The 21,380-nt window shown below is 39.5% G+C and overlaps 1 protein-coding gene across 10 annotated transcripts in view; it reads left to right on the plus strand.

The window, feature by feature from the left end:
* MYO1D (myosin ID) overlaps positions 1-21,380 on the plus strand; it is a 349,962-nt gene that overhangs the window by 91,957 nt on the left and 236,625 nt on the right. For all 10 annotated transcript variants that reach the window (XR_014238195.1, XR_014238196.1, XR_014238197.1 and 7 more), the window contains exons 2-7: positions 7,915-8,123; positions 10,115-10,208; positions 12,989-13,154; positions 15,395-15,448; positions 16,628-16,723; positions 20,614-20,730. Coding sequence is in view for 7 of the 10 variants with exons in the window: in XM_082370869.1 (XP_082226995.1) it covers positions 7,915-8,123; positions 10,115-10,208; positions 12,989-13,154; positions 15,395-15,448; positions 16,628-16,723; positions 20,614-20,730 (736 nt within the window). In the remaining 3 variants the exon portion in view is untranslated. The remainder of the gene's footprint in view (positions 1-7,914; positions 8,124-10,114; positions 10,209-12,988; positions 13,155-15,394; positions 15,449-16,627; positions 16,724-20,613; positions 20,731-21,380) is intronic.

Genomic DNA, 21,380 nt, shown 5'->3' on the forward strand with positions numbered 1-21,380 from the left:
GAGACTGTGGCATTCCTTGGCTGGTAGCTGCATCTGCCTCTGTCATCACAGGGCATCCTCCCTCGGTATCTGTCTGTCTTCACAGGCATTTTCCTCTTCTTGGAAGGATACCAGTCATACTGGATTAGGGCCCGTCTAATGACCTCATCTTGATCACATCTGAAAAACCTCATTTCCAAATAAGGTCACCCTCCCAGGTACCAGGGATTAGGACTTCAACATACCTTTTTGGGGGAACACAATGCAAGCCACCACACTAATAATCTGCATTTTGTTTTTTCAGGTGGCTACCTCATTTTCTAACACTATTTATTGACATTTATTATTGGTATTATGCTGTTTTGAAATGTCACCACTGCCATATACTAAAGTCCTCAGGAATACCAATTATGTCACCTCCGTTATCTCCTACTTCTAGAATTCCTTCTTTCTATTTTAATTTTGTTTTTCCATTTCATTTTGCTTACATTTCTCTACCCCTTCTTCTTGTCCCTGGCTATTTTCAGCAGTGCCCATTCCCCTTTTCTTTGTCTTTTAATGTGACCTTCATTTCTTTGGGGTTTTTTCCTTGAGCTCTTTCAATTTACCTCCTTTAAAAAAAAATGGTTTTAAATATCCTTTTGCTCTTTTTAAACAATGTTTTCTTTGATCTCTTGGTTTATAGGGCTATATTTTCTTTACATTCTTTGCTTTCATGCAGAAATACTTTTTCATAGTTTTTCTCCTTTATGGCACACTTTTTTTTTTCGTGGGTATTCTTGATCTGCTTTTTGTCCGTCCAATTCTTTGCCTCCTTTTTTCCTTTAACATCTTATCATGGGCGCCATTCTGTTTCACTTTTGGTTACTGCCATCTTTTTTTTTTTTTTTTAACATCTTTATTGGAGTATAATTGCTTTACAATGGTGTGTTAGTTTCTGCTTTATAACAAAGTGAATCAGTTATACATATACATATGTTCCCATATCTCTTCCCTCTTGCAACTCCCTCCTTCCCACCCTCCCTATCCCACCCCTCTAGGTGGTCACAAAGCACAGAGCTGATCTCCTTGTGCTATGCGGTTGCTCCCCACTAGCTAGCTATTTTACGTTTGGTAGTGTATATATGTCCATGCCAGTCTCTCACTTTGTCCCAGCTTACCCTTCCCCCTCCCCATATCCTCAAGTCCATTCTCTAGTAGGTCTGTGTCTTTATTCCCATCTTGCCACTAGGTTCTTCATGACCCTTTTTTTTTTTTCCTTGGATTCCATATATATGTATTAGCATACTGTATTTGTTTTTCTCTTTCTGACTTACTTCACTCTGTATGACAGACTCTAACTCCATCCACCTACAACCAAGATTACTCATACTGCCATCTTTGAATAGGTGTGTTTCATTCTGAGTTGGTTAGTGGCTGAAAGATAGTGTGTAGAAGGACCAGTAGATCGCTGAGTTTGGGATCTGTTACTTCTAGACTCCTTCTCACCAACACTCTGCCCTGAAATGGCAAGAAGTTTGCTTGACTAGCAAGCAGGTCCCATACGTACGCCATGAGACTCCAGCCTGGGAGGTGAGTTAGCATTACCTCTTTTCATTTATGAAGATCACCTGCCATAGAGCAGTTGTGTCTAATTTTTCATTTTCTCCTCTCCATTCTGACAGTCTGCTTTTTTGCAAAAACGTATTGAATAATTTCTACTCATTTCTTCACGTAGCTCCACCTTGCAGCTATTCAGAAGTGTCAAATGGGACGACCCATTTTGTTCCACAGCCACCTGCATCCTGAGACCCTGCCACTCTTGTCAGAAGGCAGTTGCCTTGGCCGCTTAGGAACTGCAGCCACTTCTGGAGGACTTGCCTGGGCTTTGCAGAGGCACTCGCTCCCTCTTGGCAGCCTCCTTCCATGAGGGCTTGTTTTCCAACACTTCACACCCTTTCTTCACAGATTGTGTTTCCGAGTTGTAGCTCGTTTTCTGTTTCCTCATAGGTAAAGTTTTCTTTTCTGGTTTTATTTTGTCTTGTTGATTTTCAGAGGGTAGAGTAGGACTAAGGTATCATTACTCCAGCCTCCTTAAATGGGCATCCCTTAGGTGGTATATGAAGTTGATACTGGACCCAACCCTAGAGAACTTAAGTGTTTAGAGATCTTTAGGAAAGAGGAGCCAGCAAAGGAGACTGAGGAGGAAAACCCAGAGAATGTGGCCTCACAGAAGCCAAGAAAGAATGTGGGGAGGAAATAGGAGTCAATGTCAGATGCTGCTGGGACACCAGTAAGTTGAGGACAGTCAGCCAGTGGATTTAGCAGTTTCATTGGGAACTTACTTTGGGAAGTTTGATCAAGGTTTACTGAAGTGCTGGACAGGAACCCAGATTGGAGTTGGTTGAGGAGATAATGGAAGACAAAAAAAAAAAAAAAAGGCATGTGTAGGTGAACATTCCTGAGAAATGCAAACATTCAAAGCAATTTAAGATTGCCTTCGCATTGAAAAGGGGAAGAAAACAGGCCAAATCGATGTGGTTAAGCATCACCTATTTGAAAACGTATGTTCTCATGAAATAAATAGTATTTATTCGTGAATAAAAATATTATTAAGTACATAGTAGACTATTTTTTTTTTTTTTATTTATGGCTGTGTTGGGTCTTCGTTTCTGTGCGAGGGCTTCCTCTAATTGCGGCAAGTGGGAGCCACTCTTCATCGCAGCGCGGGCCTCTCACTGTCGCGGCCTCTCTTGTTGCGGAGCACAGGCTCCAGACGCGCAGGCTCAGTAGTTGTGGTTCACGGTCCCAGTTGCTCCGCGGCACGTGGGATCTTCCCAGACCAGGGCTCGAACCCGTGTCCCCTGCATTGGCAGGCAGATTCTCAACCGCTGCGCCACCAGGGAAGCCCCCCATAGTAGACTATTCACAGAGAATTTTCCTCCTGGTGATAGAGTCCATATAGTTTAAGAAGTCGATCAAGGGTAACACTGAATTCTGTTAGTGGGTGAACTTAGAATCCTCGGGAGTACATTTTGGAATCTCATCATCCAAAATAAATTCCTTTTTCTCTTCCACCCGACTCAAAAGTTAAATGTAGTTTTATCTCTTGTGTTCAGCAGGTGTTCAAATTCTGCCCACTCTCCCTTTGAAACAACTCAAATTTCTCTTTCTCTCATTTCTACTGTTGTTCCTTTCATTGAGGCCCAGCCTTATTGATCTCTTTAGCTAGAAAAGTCTTCACTTTTTTTCTTGTTTCCAGTCACATCAAATTTAGACTTCCTCAATCTGGTTTTCAAAGCCTATCGTGTCAGAAAATAACCTAAGTGTCCATCAGGGGATGCATGGATAAAGAAGATGTAGTACATATATACAGTGGAATACTATTCAGCCATTTAAAAAAAGAAAGAAATCTTGCCATTTGTGAAATGAGGGCATTACGCTGAGTGAAATAAGTCAGAGAGAAAAACAAATACCGTACTATCTCACTTGTATGTGTAATTTAAAAAAAAAAAACCAACAAAAACCGAAGCTCATAGATACAGAGAACAGATTGGTGATCACCAGAGGTGGGAGTTGGGGCGGGGGGGGGATGGGAAATGGGTGAAGGGAGTCAAAAGGTACAAACTTGCAGTCATAAATAAGTCATGGGGATGTAATGCACAGCATGGTGACTAGAGTTAATAACACCGTGTTGCCTATTTGAAAGTTGCTAAGAGAGTAGACCTTAAAAATTCTCATCACAAGAAAATATCTGTAACTTTGTATAGTGACAGATGTTAACTAGACTTATTGTGCTGACCATTTCACAGTATATACAAATATTGAACCATTACGCTGTACGCCTGAAACAAATATAATGTTGCATGTCAATTATACCTCAGTTTTTTTTAAAAAGCCTGTCATATCAAATCTGACTCCCTCCTACTTTTCCAACTGTTCCCTGACATTCCCTAGTACAGGTTTTCTGCTCTGGTTAGGCCAGCCTCCTTCCCGTACTTCTAATCTTGCCACATGGTTCTGCCTTCATGCTTAAGTTCATGTTCGCAATTAGCACTTCATTATCTTTAGGATTGTTTTGTGTGTGTTGCCCCACCCGCAGTGTCATACTTCTCTATAGGGTTGTACACATAGTCTGTCCATGTCTGATCTGAGGGAGCTGCATACATCTTGACTTATAGGTAATCTTTTATAGAAGCACATGTGCAAATTAACGAGGCTACGTTTTTAAAAAAATAAATGTTTCAGGGACTCCCCTGGTGGTGCAGTGGTTAAGACTCCGCACTCCCAACACAGGGGGCCCTGGTTCAATCCGTGGTCAGGGAACTAGATCCCACACGCCTGCCGCAACTACGAGTTCACATTGCCACAATTAAGGAGCCCACCTGCCGCAGCTAAGACCAGAAGCAACCCAATAAATAAATAAATAATTTTAAAATAATAATAATAGATGTTTCAGAATTGATGTACGAAAGACTATTGTTCTCCAGAGGCATAACCTTGGTATTTTCTCCATTGCTACTCACTAATTCAAAAACTTTTTAGAACCTCTTTGTTTCATTCAGAAGCCGGTGAAAACAATCCAGCGCATTCAATACATATTTTTAATAAACTCCTTAAAGAAATTGTTTTAAAAATCAATTGCTGTTAAGCTATTTTCACTATTTGGGAAGTTTCAAAGGGAAAAAAAATATCTGAACAGAGCGAAGACTATAGTAGCCCTAGTGTTGGGGATGGGTACCAAGAATGGCTTCCTCGAGGAGCTGAGTTTCAGGCTTTTGAAGAAGGAGTGGGAATCTGCCAAGCAGAGGGGGGAAGAAGAGGCCGGTGGAGAAGGGCATTCTAGGCAGAATGGACCCCGTGGGCAAACCATGCAGGCATGGTGGCCTTGGGAACTGGAACTAGCTCATTAATGTGAGAGCAAGAGTGACATGGGCTGGAGGGGTGGGAGTGGGGTTGATGTGTGGAAGTGTGTGGAGTTAGGAGGGTCCAGTGGAGAGAAATGTGGAGGCCAGAACACAAAAGACTTGTGTGCCCTACTGTAGTTTGTATATTACCCTTCAGAGTTCCATATCAGAAGGAGTTTGTCGTGATCTTTGCCACCATGGTACCTGCTTTTAGCATCTTACCTATCACACTGTGTCATTATTATTTATTTATAATACTTCACTGTTCTTTATTCCTTTTTTAATCCCCAGGGTCACACCCAGTGCCTGGCACAAAGTAGATATTGAATAATGAATTATAAAATTTATGAAACCTGAAATATTTCAACTATGCAGAATGAGTGATAAAAGTTTGTCATAAAAGGTTTGCACACAGAGGTCCTAGAAATGCCTTCCTTGGTCTCTTGTAAGAGGTGGTATCACGCATTTGTCATCTAGGATAATTACTGACATTCCTCCTAGAGGCAAACCAAAGAGGTGAGGATTACCTAAGTGCTTGCTTACTTCATACCCTGAGGCTCTCCAAAGCAAACGGAAATCTTGGGTTGGTGTTAAGGTGTATGCTGACACCATCTAGTGGTGATTTTGAGACCTAACCGAATTGAAAGTTTCGGCTTTAACAACCAAACTTTTGCTGAAACATTGTATTTAATGTCGTATTTTGTTAAGCCTTTGCCACTGTCTTCAAGTTCATAGCTACTCAGTGGATGGTTTTACCTATTGTGTTTTACAAAGATGCTCAGAAGTTTTGATAAACAAAACATTCTATTTGAAATAAAATGGAATTTCAGAGAAGGTACATGATTGGACGGACCTGGAGTCTTAGAACAACATTGTAATCTCATATGTTATTTGCTGTCTCTTAGTCACAGAGTTCCAGACTCATGAGGCAATTTTTTTTTCCTAATATCCTTCTCCTTCTCTTTACTTTTCTGTTTGGACAGTGTTTTTTAAGCTAAAGAATTTTGTCCTTTCAATTCTTATCTTTGAAGATAGCTATCGAGCATGTCCTTCAAATTTTCAGGTTAAGCCAGAAAGGCTTAGCTTCTTATTATGTTTGTGGGTCTTTGAACATGAGTTATGTAGACATTTTGCTTGTGACTTGTGTTGGTTGACAGCTGAGGCAGGGAATCGAATTAGGATCACTGCATTAATTCCTCGCGTGTAGGGATTGCTGTGATTTTCGTAGCAATGTTAATAAAATAAAAGCATTCATAAAAAATCTCCTTCATGCAGAACGTAATTGGATGCATAAGATTAATTGCTTTTTTTTTTTTTTTAAGTACTCAATGCCAGAGGGAGGGACGGGTATAATTATCACCATTTTACAGGTGAAGGAGGCTGAAACTCATGGAGGGTAAGCAGCTTTCATAGGCTCGCTGCTCTTAAGTTTGCAGGGTGAGCCTTTGGACTCAGGTGTCAAGGATTCCAGGGTTGGTGCATTTAGCTAGCATGTAAACTTTCTGTCCAACAATGGGGAGGATGCCTTGGAAAAGCACAGGAGAAAAATGCACAGAAAGCCTTAACGTGGTCAGTAACTCTTATTTAAACATACACTAACTACTTGATAAAAATCTTGGTCTTAATTTATTGTTGACATTATCAGCATGTTTGTTTCCACTCCTAATTATAGCTGACAGCCTTCATTCCAGTGTAAAGGGAGTTTAAGGGTCTTGCCCTTTGGTCTCAAATGCTTTAGTTATTTCTCTGCTGCACTGACCCTACAACAGGAGTGCTCAGAGACCCGGCCGCTGTCCATAGACCAGCATTCTCCCACCCTGGTGCTCCCTTCTCCCAGCTCTTGGAAGCGAGCTCTCTGTGCCTGTGCCTCTCGGCAGGTGGAGAGTGTAGTGGCAGCCACTTGTGTAGAAACGTCCATTTGGGTGTTGGCCTCGCTCTGGTTCATATGTGTTTATATGTGTGAGTTAATGTATCAATGGTAAATATATATGGGTTTTCTAAATTTTATATTGAATTTTTTCTTTGCAAATATAGTCACATGATTTTGCACAATTGGAGTCATATCATGTATGCTGGGTTTGTTTTTTTTACTCTTTTTTTTCTTAGTTCCTCTGGCTTTCTTCCAGCTGCCCACACGGCCTTCCTCCTCATCACCCTACTGTATGTATTTAAAAATACGTAAGACATAATATGCAGCCTTCCATATTTTTCCATGCTCATGTAATCATTTACAAAATATATTTATGTACAATTTATATACATATCATATATATATACAGGGTGGATTTTTAGCTTCTTATATGTGTGAGTGGTGGGATCATGTTATACTTTTTAAAATACACATACCTTTCAACCAGCTATCCCATTCCTGGGAATCCGTTTCACAGAAATAAAGGCACTGATTTGTAAGATTATGTGCCAAGAGTACTTTCTATAATATTGTTCATAATAGCAGGAAGGATGGGGGGATGATTGAACAAATAAGGGTATATCTGCACTGTGGAATTTTAGGCAGTCATTTTTTTAAAAAGTGAATTCGATTTATGCCAGAAATGTCTCCTGTACCATTCTCTCTGGTATGGATTTTGCTGTTTTTATTCCTTTACTGACATTTTAGTGGGATTTCAAGAGGGAGAAGAAATAAACGTATTTGGACAATTTTCTTTACAACTGAAAAACTGCCTAAATGGATTTCAAGACCTGCTCCAGCTTCTGTTATCTTTTCCTCCTAGAGCTCTAAGGTTGTCTTCAACTCTTTTTATTTCTTACCCTTCTGTATTTTGGAAATTAGGAAATCCCCAGCCTCCAAAATATTAAATTCTTTCTTCTCTCTTGGCTTATAACCCCTACTGGTCTTTTCTACCAGCAGCATCCAAAGGAACCCAGCCTCAAGCATTATCTCTAAAAGTAAACTCAGAACCGTGAAATGTCAGTTCAGAAATAGTTCCTGGGATGTTTAGATTTTCTTGGAAATAAGAGACTCACAGGAAAGAAATAGCATCTCTGTATAACCACAGCTCCATCTTCCTTTTCTTTGGCTTCTGTGCAGATTTGAAAAAGGGCGCATCTACACATTCATTGGAGAAGTCGTTGTCTCTGTGAATCCCTACAAGTTGTTGAACATCTATGGGAGAGACACAATCGAGCAGTACAAAGGGCGTGAACTGTACGAGAGACCTCCGCATCTTTTTGCCATCGCCGATGCTGCTTACAAGGCCATGAAGAGGCGATCAAAGGACACTTGCATTGTGATATCAGGTATTTAAGGAGTTCCCTGTACTTCCAAGGTCAATATATATTTAACTTACTTGGTACTCAAGGGTCTGAACAATTGATTAGGTCTTTTTTGAGGTTAAAAGCTTAAATAATTTTATAGGAGGAAAAAAAAAATGTAATGCCAGATTACTTCTATCATTTCTGAGCATCTGCTAATCTTGGTTCATTTACACATTACATATTATGTTTGGATGGACTTCTGGTCAATTTTGTAGACTGAGGTGACATGGGAAATTCATCCTCCCATCTCAAACACGGAAAACTACTGGATAAAAATGTAACAAAAATTATTTTAAATAATCACAGAATGAAACCAGGAAAATGAAATCCTGAGGTACCAAAAAGGAAGAATGAACTCCAAGTCAGACTGGTGAACGGGAGCTAGTGACCAGGGACATACAGAGGCCTGGGGGCTGGAAACAGGCTCTCAGACCTGGGGGCCAGAGCTTTAAAGGCCGCAGAGGGGGAGTCAGGTGACAGACCCTGGGTGCCCAAGTACAGGAGCCAAGCCCTCTGTGTAAAGCTGAGCTCTTCAAGGAATCTTGTGTAGTGAGTTGGGAACAAGAAAATACTTGCCCACTGACCCAAGATACCCTCTCCCAAACTGTGGGACTTTTTTTTCGTGCTAATAATACCTCATATTCGCATGAGTGGCTTTATACTTTTACAAGGCTTTGGTGATCTTTATTCCATTTTGGTTATCAGTGCAGCTCTCTGATTGGTAAGTAGGACAGTTGTGTTTCTACTTCACAGATGAGGATATTAAGGGTCAGAGAAGTGAGGGAACTTAGTGTTGGAGTTGAAGAATTATATCCTAGGGCTACATTTTATTAAAACAAATTTTGAAGGCAGTATTATTGCCTGATTGTAAAAGGTGGCGGGGTGCGGGGGAGGCAATTTTACAAGTGTATAAAGTGAAAGCAAAAAGTTCCTTTCCCTTGAATACCTTGTTCCCCCCAAAATTCTAGCAGTAACGCCTGTGAACAATAAAGCATTTATCCTTTTAAACATTTTCTCTGTGTGTGCACATATGTATAGTCACACATGCATATGTAATTATAAATATAGAATTATAGAATTATGTTATAACTGCTATTACATAACTTGTTTTTCCATTTAACAATGTCTAGTGGACATCTTTTCATTAGAGTACCTATAGAAGTAGTGCATTCTCTAACAGTTGTGTAGTATGCCATTGAATAGTTGAATCATAATTTATTTACCCAATCCTCTACTGATGGGCATATTATTTTCAGATTTTAGCTATAACACATAGTGTAGGCTGCAGAAATAGTCTGAAAACCTTTGAAGATTATCATTGGATTATATTAGTATTTTTAGTATTTCTAGAGTATAAAATTCTACAAGTGGAGTTTTGGGTCACAAGGGATAAACATTTAAAAATCTGGGTTGATAATTATAAACTTATCCCTCTTCCCCTCCTTATGTAGGTTGTCATGCTTTTTCTGTGACACCATATGTCTGGAGCTTGCTGCTTTTGTTTTGTTTTTTCACTAAAATTTCTCTAATTTTCTGAAAAAATTATTTCATCCCCATTAAGATTTTTTAAAACTCTGCCATAGAAAACAAAGTTATATGAGTTTTGCCGTGGCCACTGTTTGTCACCTTCTTGTTTCTTTTCCAATGGACTTCAGAGTCACTAAGTACTAAGACTTTAAGGAATTAGTTTACCACGTTTTATCCCTCGATATTTTTACTAAGTAAATCTTGATCTGTAATCTGTTATTTTGCTTCTACAATAGTTTTAATTTTTTCAACATGTTCAGACCTGTTAGAACCAATCCCATATCAAGACAGGATGAAATAACTCAAAAAAACCCCCCAAAAAACCAAACAATGAAACATAAGGGATTTCAAATGAATAACTAATGTCAAAACTTGAAATTATTCTATTAAAAATTATTCCTCTTGGTTTAAGTTGTGATCTTAAGCCTTGCACAATTTTTCCCCAGGGGAAAGTGGAGCTGGTAAAACGGAAGCCAGTAAGTACATCATGCAGTACATTGCAGCCATCACCAACCCCAGTCAGAGAGCGGAGATTGAAAGGTAAGGGCAGTCTAACAACGCGAGGAAGTTCTCACTGGAGCTTCATTTTCTATACAGACTTGACTAGGTTAGGCCTAAACTCTGATATGCGTGGAGTGTTTATTAATGGTTAAGCTGCTTTGATTCCCTGCCTGCATACTGTCCCTGTACTTTTATTTATATCCCTCGATTTCTATATTTGTTTTTAATAGAAAGATACTGCTAAGGTGATTCTAGTCTATCACCGCTGCCTTCAGTGTTATGTGTGCTCAGCAAAGATGTTATACTTACTGGTAGCTGTATTGTTCAAGCTCTCACAGGTTTCTTGCTCTTTCTACTTTACCAGCATCTTTTCTAAACTGTGTTCTACACTCCCTAGAGTGAAAGGGGGACTCTAGGAGGCAGATCCATGCTGTTCCATCATTGCTAGAAGCAGAACCTTGGTATTAGAAGCTCTGAATAGGGTTCATTTCCTGAACGGGTTTCAGGCCGCATCATGCTCTGCTCACAGCAAGATGAGTGATAAAGTGGGTACGCACTGTCTGGGGCCCAGTGTTCAGCAGAGTGTCTGGTACGTGGTATTTACGTAGTAAATATGTAAGGAATGAAGGGATGGGTTTTTTTAAAAAAAAAAGAAAGTAGGAAGTGTGGCTATAAAGCAACATGACTTGACTTTCTTATGTGGTGTGGACTTTTTGAAGAGGAAAAAGCAAGAGCTTTCCAAAGTTGCTACTTTGAGGCTCAGTATTTATTTACAGAAGAATCACATTCTGTATATACATCTCAATCTTCAGTTTTATGAGTAGAGAGAAAGGAAGCTGGGTTGGTCTGAAAGCAGAGAATTTGGACGAGACTACCCTGCATGGGTAGAATTGGGCTAGATTGCCAGGTCAAAAGAGGTATTTTTCTTAATAGTGATACATCCCCAATTCTGATTCTGACTTTGCAACCTAATAGGACAAGAACAAGGATATAAGTAAGTTTTTAAAATTTCCTTTGGAGCTGAGGAGAGTAACTGGCTGAGAACTAAATTTTATTTCTAAACCCAGTTGGTACAGTGGAGTAAGGCATATTTACATTTACTAGTTTATTTATTTATTTTTTATTATTATTATTTTTTTGGCTGCGTTGGGTCTTTGTTGCTGCGCATGGGCTTTCTCTAGTTGCTGCGAGCGGGGGCTACTCTTCGTTGCGGTGCACGGGCTTCTCATCGCAGTGGCTTCTCTTGTTGCAGAGCACAGACTCTAGGCGCACGGGCTTCAGTAGTTGCAGTGCGTGGGCTCAGTAGTTGTGGCTTGCGGGCTGTAGAGCGCAGGCTCAGTAGTTGTGGTGCACGGGCTTAATTTCTCCGCGGCATGTGGGATCTTCCAGACCCGGGCTTGAACCCGTGTCCCCTGCATTGGCAGGCGGATTCTTAACCACTGCACCACCAGGGAAGCCCCATTTACTAGTTTTTTTTTTTTTAGAAATTCACGTTCTTTTATTTATTTATTTATGGCTGTGTTGGGTCTTCGTTTCTGTGCGAGGGCTTTCTCTAGTTGCAGCAAGTGGGGACCACTCTTCATCGCGGTGCGCGGGCCTCTCACCATCGCGGCCTCTCTTGTTGCGGAGCACAGGCTCCAGACGCGCAGGCTCAGTAATTGTGGCTCACGGACCCAGTTGCTCCGTGGCATGTGGGATCTTCCCAGACCAGGACTCGAACCCGTGTCCCCTGCATTGGCAGGCAGATTCTCAACCACTGCGCCACCAGGGAAGCCCCATTTACTAGTTTTTTAAGAGCATATCTTACCACAGTTTTATAGACACTTTCCTTTATTTACCATAAGCAAGCAGTTTCCCTTGCCCCAGTTATAAGTATACTTTCATTCGGGAGGAGATAAATTTGTAGGGTCACTGAACAGTGGTAGTGGAAGGACCAGGGGATCCGGTACATCAGGTTATTTCGGCGATATGCCCATGTAAGAGGGATTTTGTCAGTGAAATAGAAACAAAGGCATAAAGACTAGAATGAAGTTAAAATATATCCACTGGGAGAGACTGCTCTATAAAGAGTTAGCATTCATCGAATAAAGAATGACTTCAATACCTGGTACCAAAGAGAGATTCCGTACAGCGTCAGACGAAATGACGAGCAGTTTCTAAACTAATCAAGACCACATTTATGATGTATTAACCAAATGCAGTAAATTTCACTAGGCTTTATAAACAAGAACTTTAAAAAATGGAGTCATTTTCTGTATCATCCGTTCTTTTCAGAACATCTCTTTTTAAGATTTTTCTTTATGTAAATAAAATATGTTCATTTAAAAGAATAACTAAAATTTACAGCATGATGTAAAGCATGAAAGTTTCCTGAAATTCCGCCCTGCCTACCCCATCAACCTAGGTAACCATAGTGAAGTGTGCTGTCCCCTCCAGATCTGTAAGCATTTACTAACACGTGTGTGTGTGCACACACACATGCACCCCCCCACACACACACACACATGCACCCCCCCCCCACACACACACACAAATCCTGCAATACATATTATTTTGCAGCTTCATCTCTCATTCATTAATATATTCTGCACATCTTTCTATGTCACTACATATTATACTGGGAAACAAAAATTTATTTTTATCCATCCCTATTGGTGGACATTTAGGTTGTTTGCAATATGTATATTTTTTGATGTTACAAACAATGTTACAGTCAGCATCTTTGTACACAAATTTGCATGTCTTTTAATGAAATTTAGTTTCTTTAAAGTCCCAGCCTTTAAAACTGTTACAGCGACTTTCATTTATCTGTGTTAAAGAGTGAAGAACATGTTGCTTAAGTCCAACTGTGTCTTGGAAGCTTTCGGAAATGCCAAAACCAACCGCAATGACAACTCAAGCAGGTTTGGAAAATACATGGATATCAACTTTGATTTCAAGGGGGACCCTATTGGTGGACATATCAATAACTACTTACTGGAGAAGGTAAAAAGTGCTTAATTTCTGAGGGTAATGTTTGCAAATGCTGATTTTTTTTTTTTTTTTTTTTGCCCTAGAATTGTCTTTTCAAATTGAGTTATAATTAACCTACAATATTAGTTTCAGGTGTACAATGTAGTGATTCAGTATTTTTATACATTCTAAAATGATCACCACAGTAAGACCAGTTACCATCCATCACCATACAAAGTTTACAGTATTATTGACTATATTCCCTATGTGTACATCACCTCCCCGTGACTTATTTGTTTTGTAACTGGTAGTTTGTACTTCTTAATCCCCTTCACCTATTTCATCCATCCCCCCAACCCCATCCCCTCTGGCAACCACCAGTTTGTTCTCTGTATCTATGAGTCTGTTAATGCTGAATGTTTTTTTTAAAAACCTGATTATATTAATAGAATTTCTTTCATTGCCCCAAAGTAGCTTTTAATCCTGTTCTCTGTCCCTTCCTGCTCCTCAGTCAGCTTTCTATGGCAAAATAATCTCTTTTTGTGTTCTCTTATTAGCACTTACAGTATCAAGCTGGGAAAAGTTATAGACTTTGTAGGTAAAGGTTTAGGTGGGGGGAGGGGTGAGGGGTGCCAACTTTGGGTAAGGTTTAACAAAAACCTATCTAGGATTAATCACTTCTACTCCTTCTACACATCCTCCCATGTTTTTATTTTAATTGACTGGCAATCTCGTTTTCTTCTAGTTTCTCTTTGCTCACTGCTTTATAGTTACATAGATGTACTTTGTGATCTTACAGCCTAATTACGAAGCATACTGCATTTGGTCTGTGAAAACTTAGAGTGTGTTTTTATCTGCCCATGTGAATGATAGGCCCAATTTGTAGAAGATTCCAGTTAAAACTCTCCTCTTGGGACTGCCAGAGAGATTGTGTCCTAACTAATCTTGAGTAGATTCGCCTGGTTATTACAGTTAAGATTGAACTTTACTAGGTTAAGTCTCCACCTTGAATTGTACTCAGGTTTGAACTGACATGCCTTCTCAGTTAAGTGTTTTCCATCTCAGTCACACCATAGCAATCTTTATGGCAGCAGAATGCAGTATAAATCTTATTTTTGTTTGTTAAACTGAAGTCAAACTGTTAAGGAAATCTTGTTTTATCAGAGTCAGTTGAAAAATGACAGGAAATGCCAGTTATTATCAGTCTTTTTTCCAGAATGTTTCATGGCTTCACTTTTATGTACATGCTCAATCAAAAGAATCCCCTTGAATGAACATACATTTTGAGTCCTCTCTCAAGAGCAATCTTTTTGAAACCATCTAAAGCAGAGGTCTCTGTATATGGATTTTGTTCAGCTCACTTTATTACAGGATATAAGGCATTGCTCTTTGAAATACCAGCAGACCCTCAGGAAGGGAATGTTGAGAATATTCCTCCCTAAACATTCCTTCCTGCTCGCCCCACTTGCAATCCCCCCACCCAAAAAATTTCCTCTTTAGGCTCTAGGTTTAAAAAATCAAAATAGCTTCATTTTCAGAAAGTTTAAGGAACTCTGTTTTTAAAAGAGTAAAAAGAATTATCAAAAAATTGCACAGAAAACCCCATAGAGGAGATCTAGTTTTAGGTTGGTCCCATCCGTGCGGTCTTTAGGACATTTCAGTGCACTGTTGATACAGGATTCCCTGGGAAAGTGGCTCTCACTTTCTTTTAGGAGTACATTCTCAGATTAGTGATTTTTTAAAAATTTATTTTATTGAAGTATAGTTGATTTACAATGTGTTAATTTCTGCCATACAGCACAGTGATTCAGTTATATATGTATATTCTTTTTCATATCCTTTTCCATTATGGTTATCACAGGATATTGAATATAGTTCCCTGTGCTATACAGTAGGCCCTTGTTGTTTATTCATTCTATATTATATATTCTATAATAGTTTGCATCTGCTAATCCCAAACTCCCAATCCATCCCCCCCCATCCCCTCTCCCCTTTGGAGATCACAAGTCTGTTCTCTATGTCTGTGAGTCTGTTTCTGTTTTGTAAATAAGTTCATTTGTATTATTTTTTAGATTCCACATATAAGTGATATCACATGATATTTGTCTTTCTCTTTCTGATTTGCTTCACTTAGTATGATAATCTCTAGGGCCATCCATGTTGCTCCAAATGGCATTATTTCATTCTTTTTCATGACTGAGTAGTATTCCATTGTATATATGTCCCTCATCAGATTAATGATTTTAATGTGCTTTTTTTCTTTTTTTTTTTAGTCTAGAGTGATTGTGCAACAGCCAGGAGAAAGAAGCTTTCATTCTTTCTATCAGGTTAGTAATCTGTTATGCAGATAATCAACCATTTGCTCAGTTGTACAGGAAGTGGATGTTTTTATTTGGGACTCTCTCCTGTCCTGTGCCTCCCATGCCTCCATTGGCCCACGACACATTACACATGCGTGCACACACGCATACACCCTACCCCGTGGGCTTCTTCAGAGACTTGACGAACATGGCTGTTATAAAGAGCCAGCAGGTGGTTAACCAACCAGACGACTGCCTTAGTTGAGCATCCCTGTGTTTCTTTGCAGTGTAGGTAACATTTTAATGACCCTAAAAGCTTTTGAAATGGTACATTCTGAATATGTTAAATTAATTTTGTCTTATTTTTGAATTGAAGCTTTTGTTCCCATTTTGGGGTGTTCCAGAGATGGGAATAGAAATTCAGGTTGTTTTCGTTAAAAAAATCAATTTTAAAAATCCAATAGTTACATCTTTTCAGTAAACCAAAGTGTGCAGTTTAATATAGAGGATTTAAATGTATTACCTTCTAAAATGCACGTTCTATGTAGAAGGACTATGCGTATTGTATTTGTGTTTTTGTTGACAATTCGCCATGTTTCCAATAAACTAGCTTTCTACCCAATATAAGAGTTCTGTTCATTTCAAGAACCTGTAACTTTTTCCGCACTTGAGTGAGAGTGTTGGAATTTGTCTTTGTCCACCACTACAGTCCTGGTTACCCAGTTGTCCTTTCCTGGGATATAGAGATTGATGAGGAAAAGCTGTTTGTTTCCAGTGTGATTCAACATATGACTGGCTGCTGACACCTCTTAGTTCTGAGGCAATATTGACTTTTTCTGAATTTGAAACATAATCCTATGCTGTCCAGATAGCAAGGCTGCTAAACACGTGACCACCACAGAGCGCGAGCTCCTGTTTTACAAATGGCCACAGTCAAAGCAAAACCTTTCATGCCAGTTATGTTGTGAAAGGGCTAAGACTTTTTTAAGTAATCTTCCTCATGACTGTATAACATTGTCCATCACTGATGATGTTGAAGCCATTACCTTCGAGGTTTAAAAAAAAAAAATCTTCAAAGCTAGAAACAGGAGGACCTAAGTGAATTAGCCCAGAAAATGAAACAAAGCTAGACTACCAGTAAGAATACATGGTGTGTTGGGTTCAGGATGTATTTTGCTAACTTATTTTTAATTAAATATGTTTCAGCTACTCCAAGGAGGTTCAGAGCAGATGCTCCGCTCTCTGCATCTCCAGAAATCCCTTTCATCCTACAACTACATCCATGTGGGAGCCCAATTAAAGGTAAGAGTTTCCTTTTTGAGATGATTCAGAAATAGAATCAGAGAATCAGAAGGGACATTAAATAATTATCTGGTCCAGCCTGCTGCCTTTAGGCAAATGAATGGCTCTTTTATTCTATTCTATTTTTAAAATTCTCAGGGACGGAGATTCAATATATTATTGACTCAATACTTTGCTTAATAACCCATTACTGTATTTTATCACCATCTGATAGGAAAGAAGTTTCTCTCTTATGATCTTGTGGGGTTTTTAAAAATTTTTAATCCTATTACTTTTATTTTGACACTATAAAAATATTGTTACAAGTAGGAAGTCCACCACAAAAGAAGGTACCATATCATTTGGCCAAAGGCAAGTTGGTAAGACAAAAGAAAGTTTAAAAGCACTGTGGTTATAAATAAATAAATAAATAGATAGATAGATAGATTAGATAGATAGATAGCACTGTGGTTGAAAATGGATGTCAAAGATTGCCATTCACTGTTTTTTCCAATAATGATTTTGATGTATCCTAGAAATAGTTTTGTGACCCTTGGAGCATTTCTATTCAGCCTTCAATTTTTTTCCATTTTTTTCCCCTTCCTTTGCATGTAAGCCCTTGCTCACACATATGCAGATCTTTTTGCCCTTTTATTTCTAATTAGTTTTCTGCTATATATATAATACAATTTCTGCTAGCCATTTTATAGCTAATCCTAGTAATATAGTAGTTTATTGATGATAGGTTATAAAACAGTAATTGCAGTGTTATCCAATTTTGTTGGGGGAAAGTGTGTGTGTGTATATATATACACACATACATACACACACACACACATATACACACACACACATACATGAAATAAGATTTGGAGGGAAATAGACCAGGGTTTTACTTGTTTACTCTGGATGGATGAGATTATGGATATTTGTGTTCTTCTGCTTTTTCCACATTTCACATTTCTTCTATAATTAAATATGCACAGCTTTTGTAGTTGGGGGAAAAATAAAAGAATTTATAAAAGGAAAGAATCTAGATGTGGAGGTGTTTTGGGTTTTTTTTGTAATTTTTGCTCTTCATCTTAAGCTAATTATACCTGCATTACTTGTTTAATGGTATTTTTATTATTGTGCATATAAATAAATGATATTTAGGGTTTTGCAATTAATTTTCCATTGTTTGAAATTTAAGTTGCACGAATTTTTTACTTTTACAGTCATCTGAGAACAGGATGTTTGGCTGAAAATTAATTGAAAGCAAACAAAACACCAGAGGGCAATACTCCAGCTTTCTGAGAATAGGTCAGAGGTACTTAAAGATGTATAAAGGATTGTAAAATCAACACTTAAAAAGCCAGTGACTGAAAATATTCTTTTTAAATCAAATTGTCTTATTGACCAAGTGGCTTTTGGCCCGGTCATGTAGAGCCCCACAGAAAGCAAGTATTAAATAAACATTTAGCCTTTTTTTTCAAAGCTAAATTTAGCTTAGGTTCCGTTTCCATCAAAGTTTTCCATTCCTATTCCTCCCCCTCCTTTTTTTCTGCCTCTCTAATAAAAACAAAGAAGCAATACATGATCACAGTCAAAACCTAAAATAAAGATGAACCAAAAGGAAATAAAAATATGCTAAAGCTCACCATCCAGAGATAATTATTGATAACAACAGTTTATGTGTATATATTTATTCATGGAATCATATAATAAATCCTGATGAAATAAACCTTTTATTATATTATAATATAATCATTAATATCTTCCCATGTAAACAAATATAAATTAATAGAATGATTTTAGTAACTATAAAGTATTGTACTCTGTGTATCATACTTTTACTTAGCTGTTCTAAAATATAGGACTCACGTACAATTACGACCCTGTGGGTTTCAGGTAAGGTAAGACCCAATTAAAAGTCACCAAAAACAATAAGGAACTTGGTTATCTCACATAACAAGAAGCCCTAGGATGGGGCAGCTCCAGACGTGGTTAATTCAGTGCCTTAACAATGTTGATAGGGACCCAGATGTTCGTTTATTTGTTTCTCCCACTTACCATTTCTGCCATCCTCGCTGGATCGGGCTGGTCTGATACAGCTGATTTTCCTCATGGTCCCCAAATGGCAGCAGCAGTTCTAGGAGTCACAGGCAGAGGAAACGTTCCTGGCTGTAACCCTTGATAAGCTAGGGAAACCTCATGTCTTATGGACCAGAATGGCATCACATGCCCATGGCTGACCAATCACTTGGTAAAGGGAATAAGGTCCCTGTGATTTGTTTAGACCAATGAAGATTTACCTCCTGAGGCTGGCACCAATCCTGAAGAATGGGTGCACTCAGAGAGGGGTAAACAAATCAGGGTTCTATCAACAAGAAAGAAGTGGGGCTGGGGAATGCCTGTTAGGTAAGCAGCCGACAGTTCTCCTCAGTAGGACACGTAGACTTTGTGTCTGGTTTCTTTGCAATTTTGACATGGTTACAGCTTCTAATAATAGTAATATCTGATACTCGAGTGCTTTTTATGTGCTAGGAACTAGGGAGGTGCTTTATATAAATTCTCATTCCATTCCCACAACAACCCTGTAAGAAAGGTATTATTATGCCCATTGTACCCACGAGGGAATTGAGACTTGACAAGGTTAACTGTCTCACTCAGAGAACTGGGAGGGGGAAGAGCTTGCCTGGTCGTGTCCTGGACGTTAGAGGACCACATGCTCATCAGGCAGAGGGGAGCCCTCCCTGTGCTCTTCCGTAGCAGGTGAGCATCTGGCCAGGTCTCTGTGTCCTGGCCAGAGCAGAAACTCACCAAGGAAGAGATCAGGCCCTCCGCAGATGCTGCTTTGGGAAAACAGCTAAGATAGGCAGTTACCGTTGCTTTATTGTAAATTTTATTGACACGCTTGTATTTCCAACCTGAGGGCTACAGATCCTCAAGGCAGGCGATTTATCTTTGAACCCCCGTCTTAGTCTAGCTGGGCTGCTACAACAGAAATACCATAAACTGGGGTGCCTTATACACAACAAAAGTTGATTTTCACAATTCTGGAGGCTGGGAAGTCCATGATCAAGGCACCTGCAGAGTCAATGCACGCTTCCTGGTTCAAAGGTGGTGCCTGCTTGCTGTGTCCTCACAGGGCAGAAGGACCAGGGATCTCTGGGGTCTCTTTTATATGGGCACCAATCCCATCGTAAGGGCTTCACCCTCAAGACCTAATCACCTCCCAGAGACCCCACCTCCTAACACCATCACCTTGGGGGTTAGGATTTCAACATACGAATTTGGGGGTCAGGGGACAGACATTTATTCTACAGCAGCACTTCTGTGCCATTTAAAGATCTGACTTGCTGAATGTTTGTTGAATGCCTGAAAAAGTGAAGTGATAGTCCCAGACTAGCTTGCTGAATGATCAAGGCAGGCCACTTGGCTTTGGGAGGCCTGCTCTTCCTCACCTGTGGAGTAGAAAGCCTGACCGTACAAGCGTGGGAGTGTTGTTACAAGCCTAGACAAGACTAATTGTGGAACAGAAAGCCACAGACGACAGTAGCTAGGCATATGTCTCGGAGGCTCCGTCAGTCAGAGTTTCCATTTGTGGTCTCACATCTCATGCCACTTCCTCCACACATCCTGGAGCTTCTCTGTGCCAGCTCAGGACTTGCTTCCTCACCAAAGGTTCCAGAAATGTTCCTGGTGCTTGTCTTAGGTGACGACGACTCTCACAATTGGGCATTGTGGGTGCTGCGTTATGTTTCTACCCCTGAAATCATTTTTATTTTCTTTGGATACCCATCATCCCTTCAATGACTTACTCCAAAGGCATCAAGACCGTGGCTACACTTGAATTTAGTCTCATAGTTTTTGGATGTTAATGCTCACATGCAGTGTCTGTGACCTCAGTTTCCTGTTTTCATTCCTAGTCGTCTATCAATGATGCTGCAGAATTCAAAGTAGTAGCTGACGCCATGAAAGTCATCGGCTTCCAACCCGAGGAGATTCAAACAGTGTATAAAATTTTGGGTGCTATTCTTCACTTGGTGAGTGGGGACGCCTCTCAGAATTCTTCGCCTCCCTGTGGGACTAGGATGTTCTTTCAGAAGGTTTGGGGTTTTGTAAAAGGTAATTTATGTAGAGAAAATTCCTCTGACATTTTGAAGAAATTACTCTATCTGTAGTTTCCTCCAACGTGTTATAATAATATGAGGGATTTTCCAAGCCACTGTGGGTTTTGAGACTGTGGCTTTAGTTCACTGCCTTCCTGGTATGTCAGACTTCGAACTGGTTAATTTCAAAGGTAAAAGAGTTCAGCAGTGATGTGACCACCAGTGGGATAAGCTAAAATCTTTTGAACGGAGCAAATTTCTAAAGGCATTTGAAACATAGAATCATAGATTTCTAGAACTAGAATTTTGATGATCTCATTTTATAGATTGGAAATGACTGGCTTAAAAGCACATCCAGTTCATTGCAGCCAACACCACGGACCACCCTGGCCCACTTAGGCACAGGTTATTTTCCACACATCACACCAACCTTAGAAGTAAAGAACCGTCGGTCGGAGTCCTTTCATTACTGGCTATATGATCAGAGATGTTGAAAACATAATGAACATGTAACCTGGTAGTAAATGAGTGACAACATGGATACAAATCTGGAGTAAAAACGACCTTTCACTTTCCTGCGGCGA

This window comes from Balaenoptera borealis (genome assembly GCF_965194805.1).
Source record: "Balaenoptera borealis genome assembly, chromosome: 20".
Taxonomy (NCBI): domain Eukaryota; kingdom Metazoa; phylum Chordata; class Mammalia; order Artiodactyla; family Balaenopteridae; genus Balaenoptera; species Balaenoptera borealis.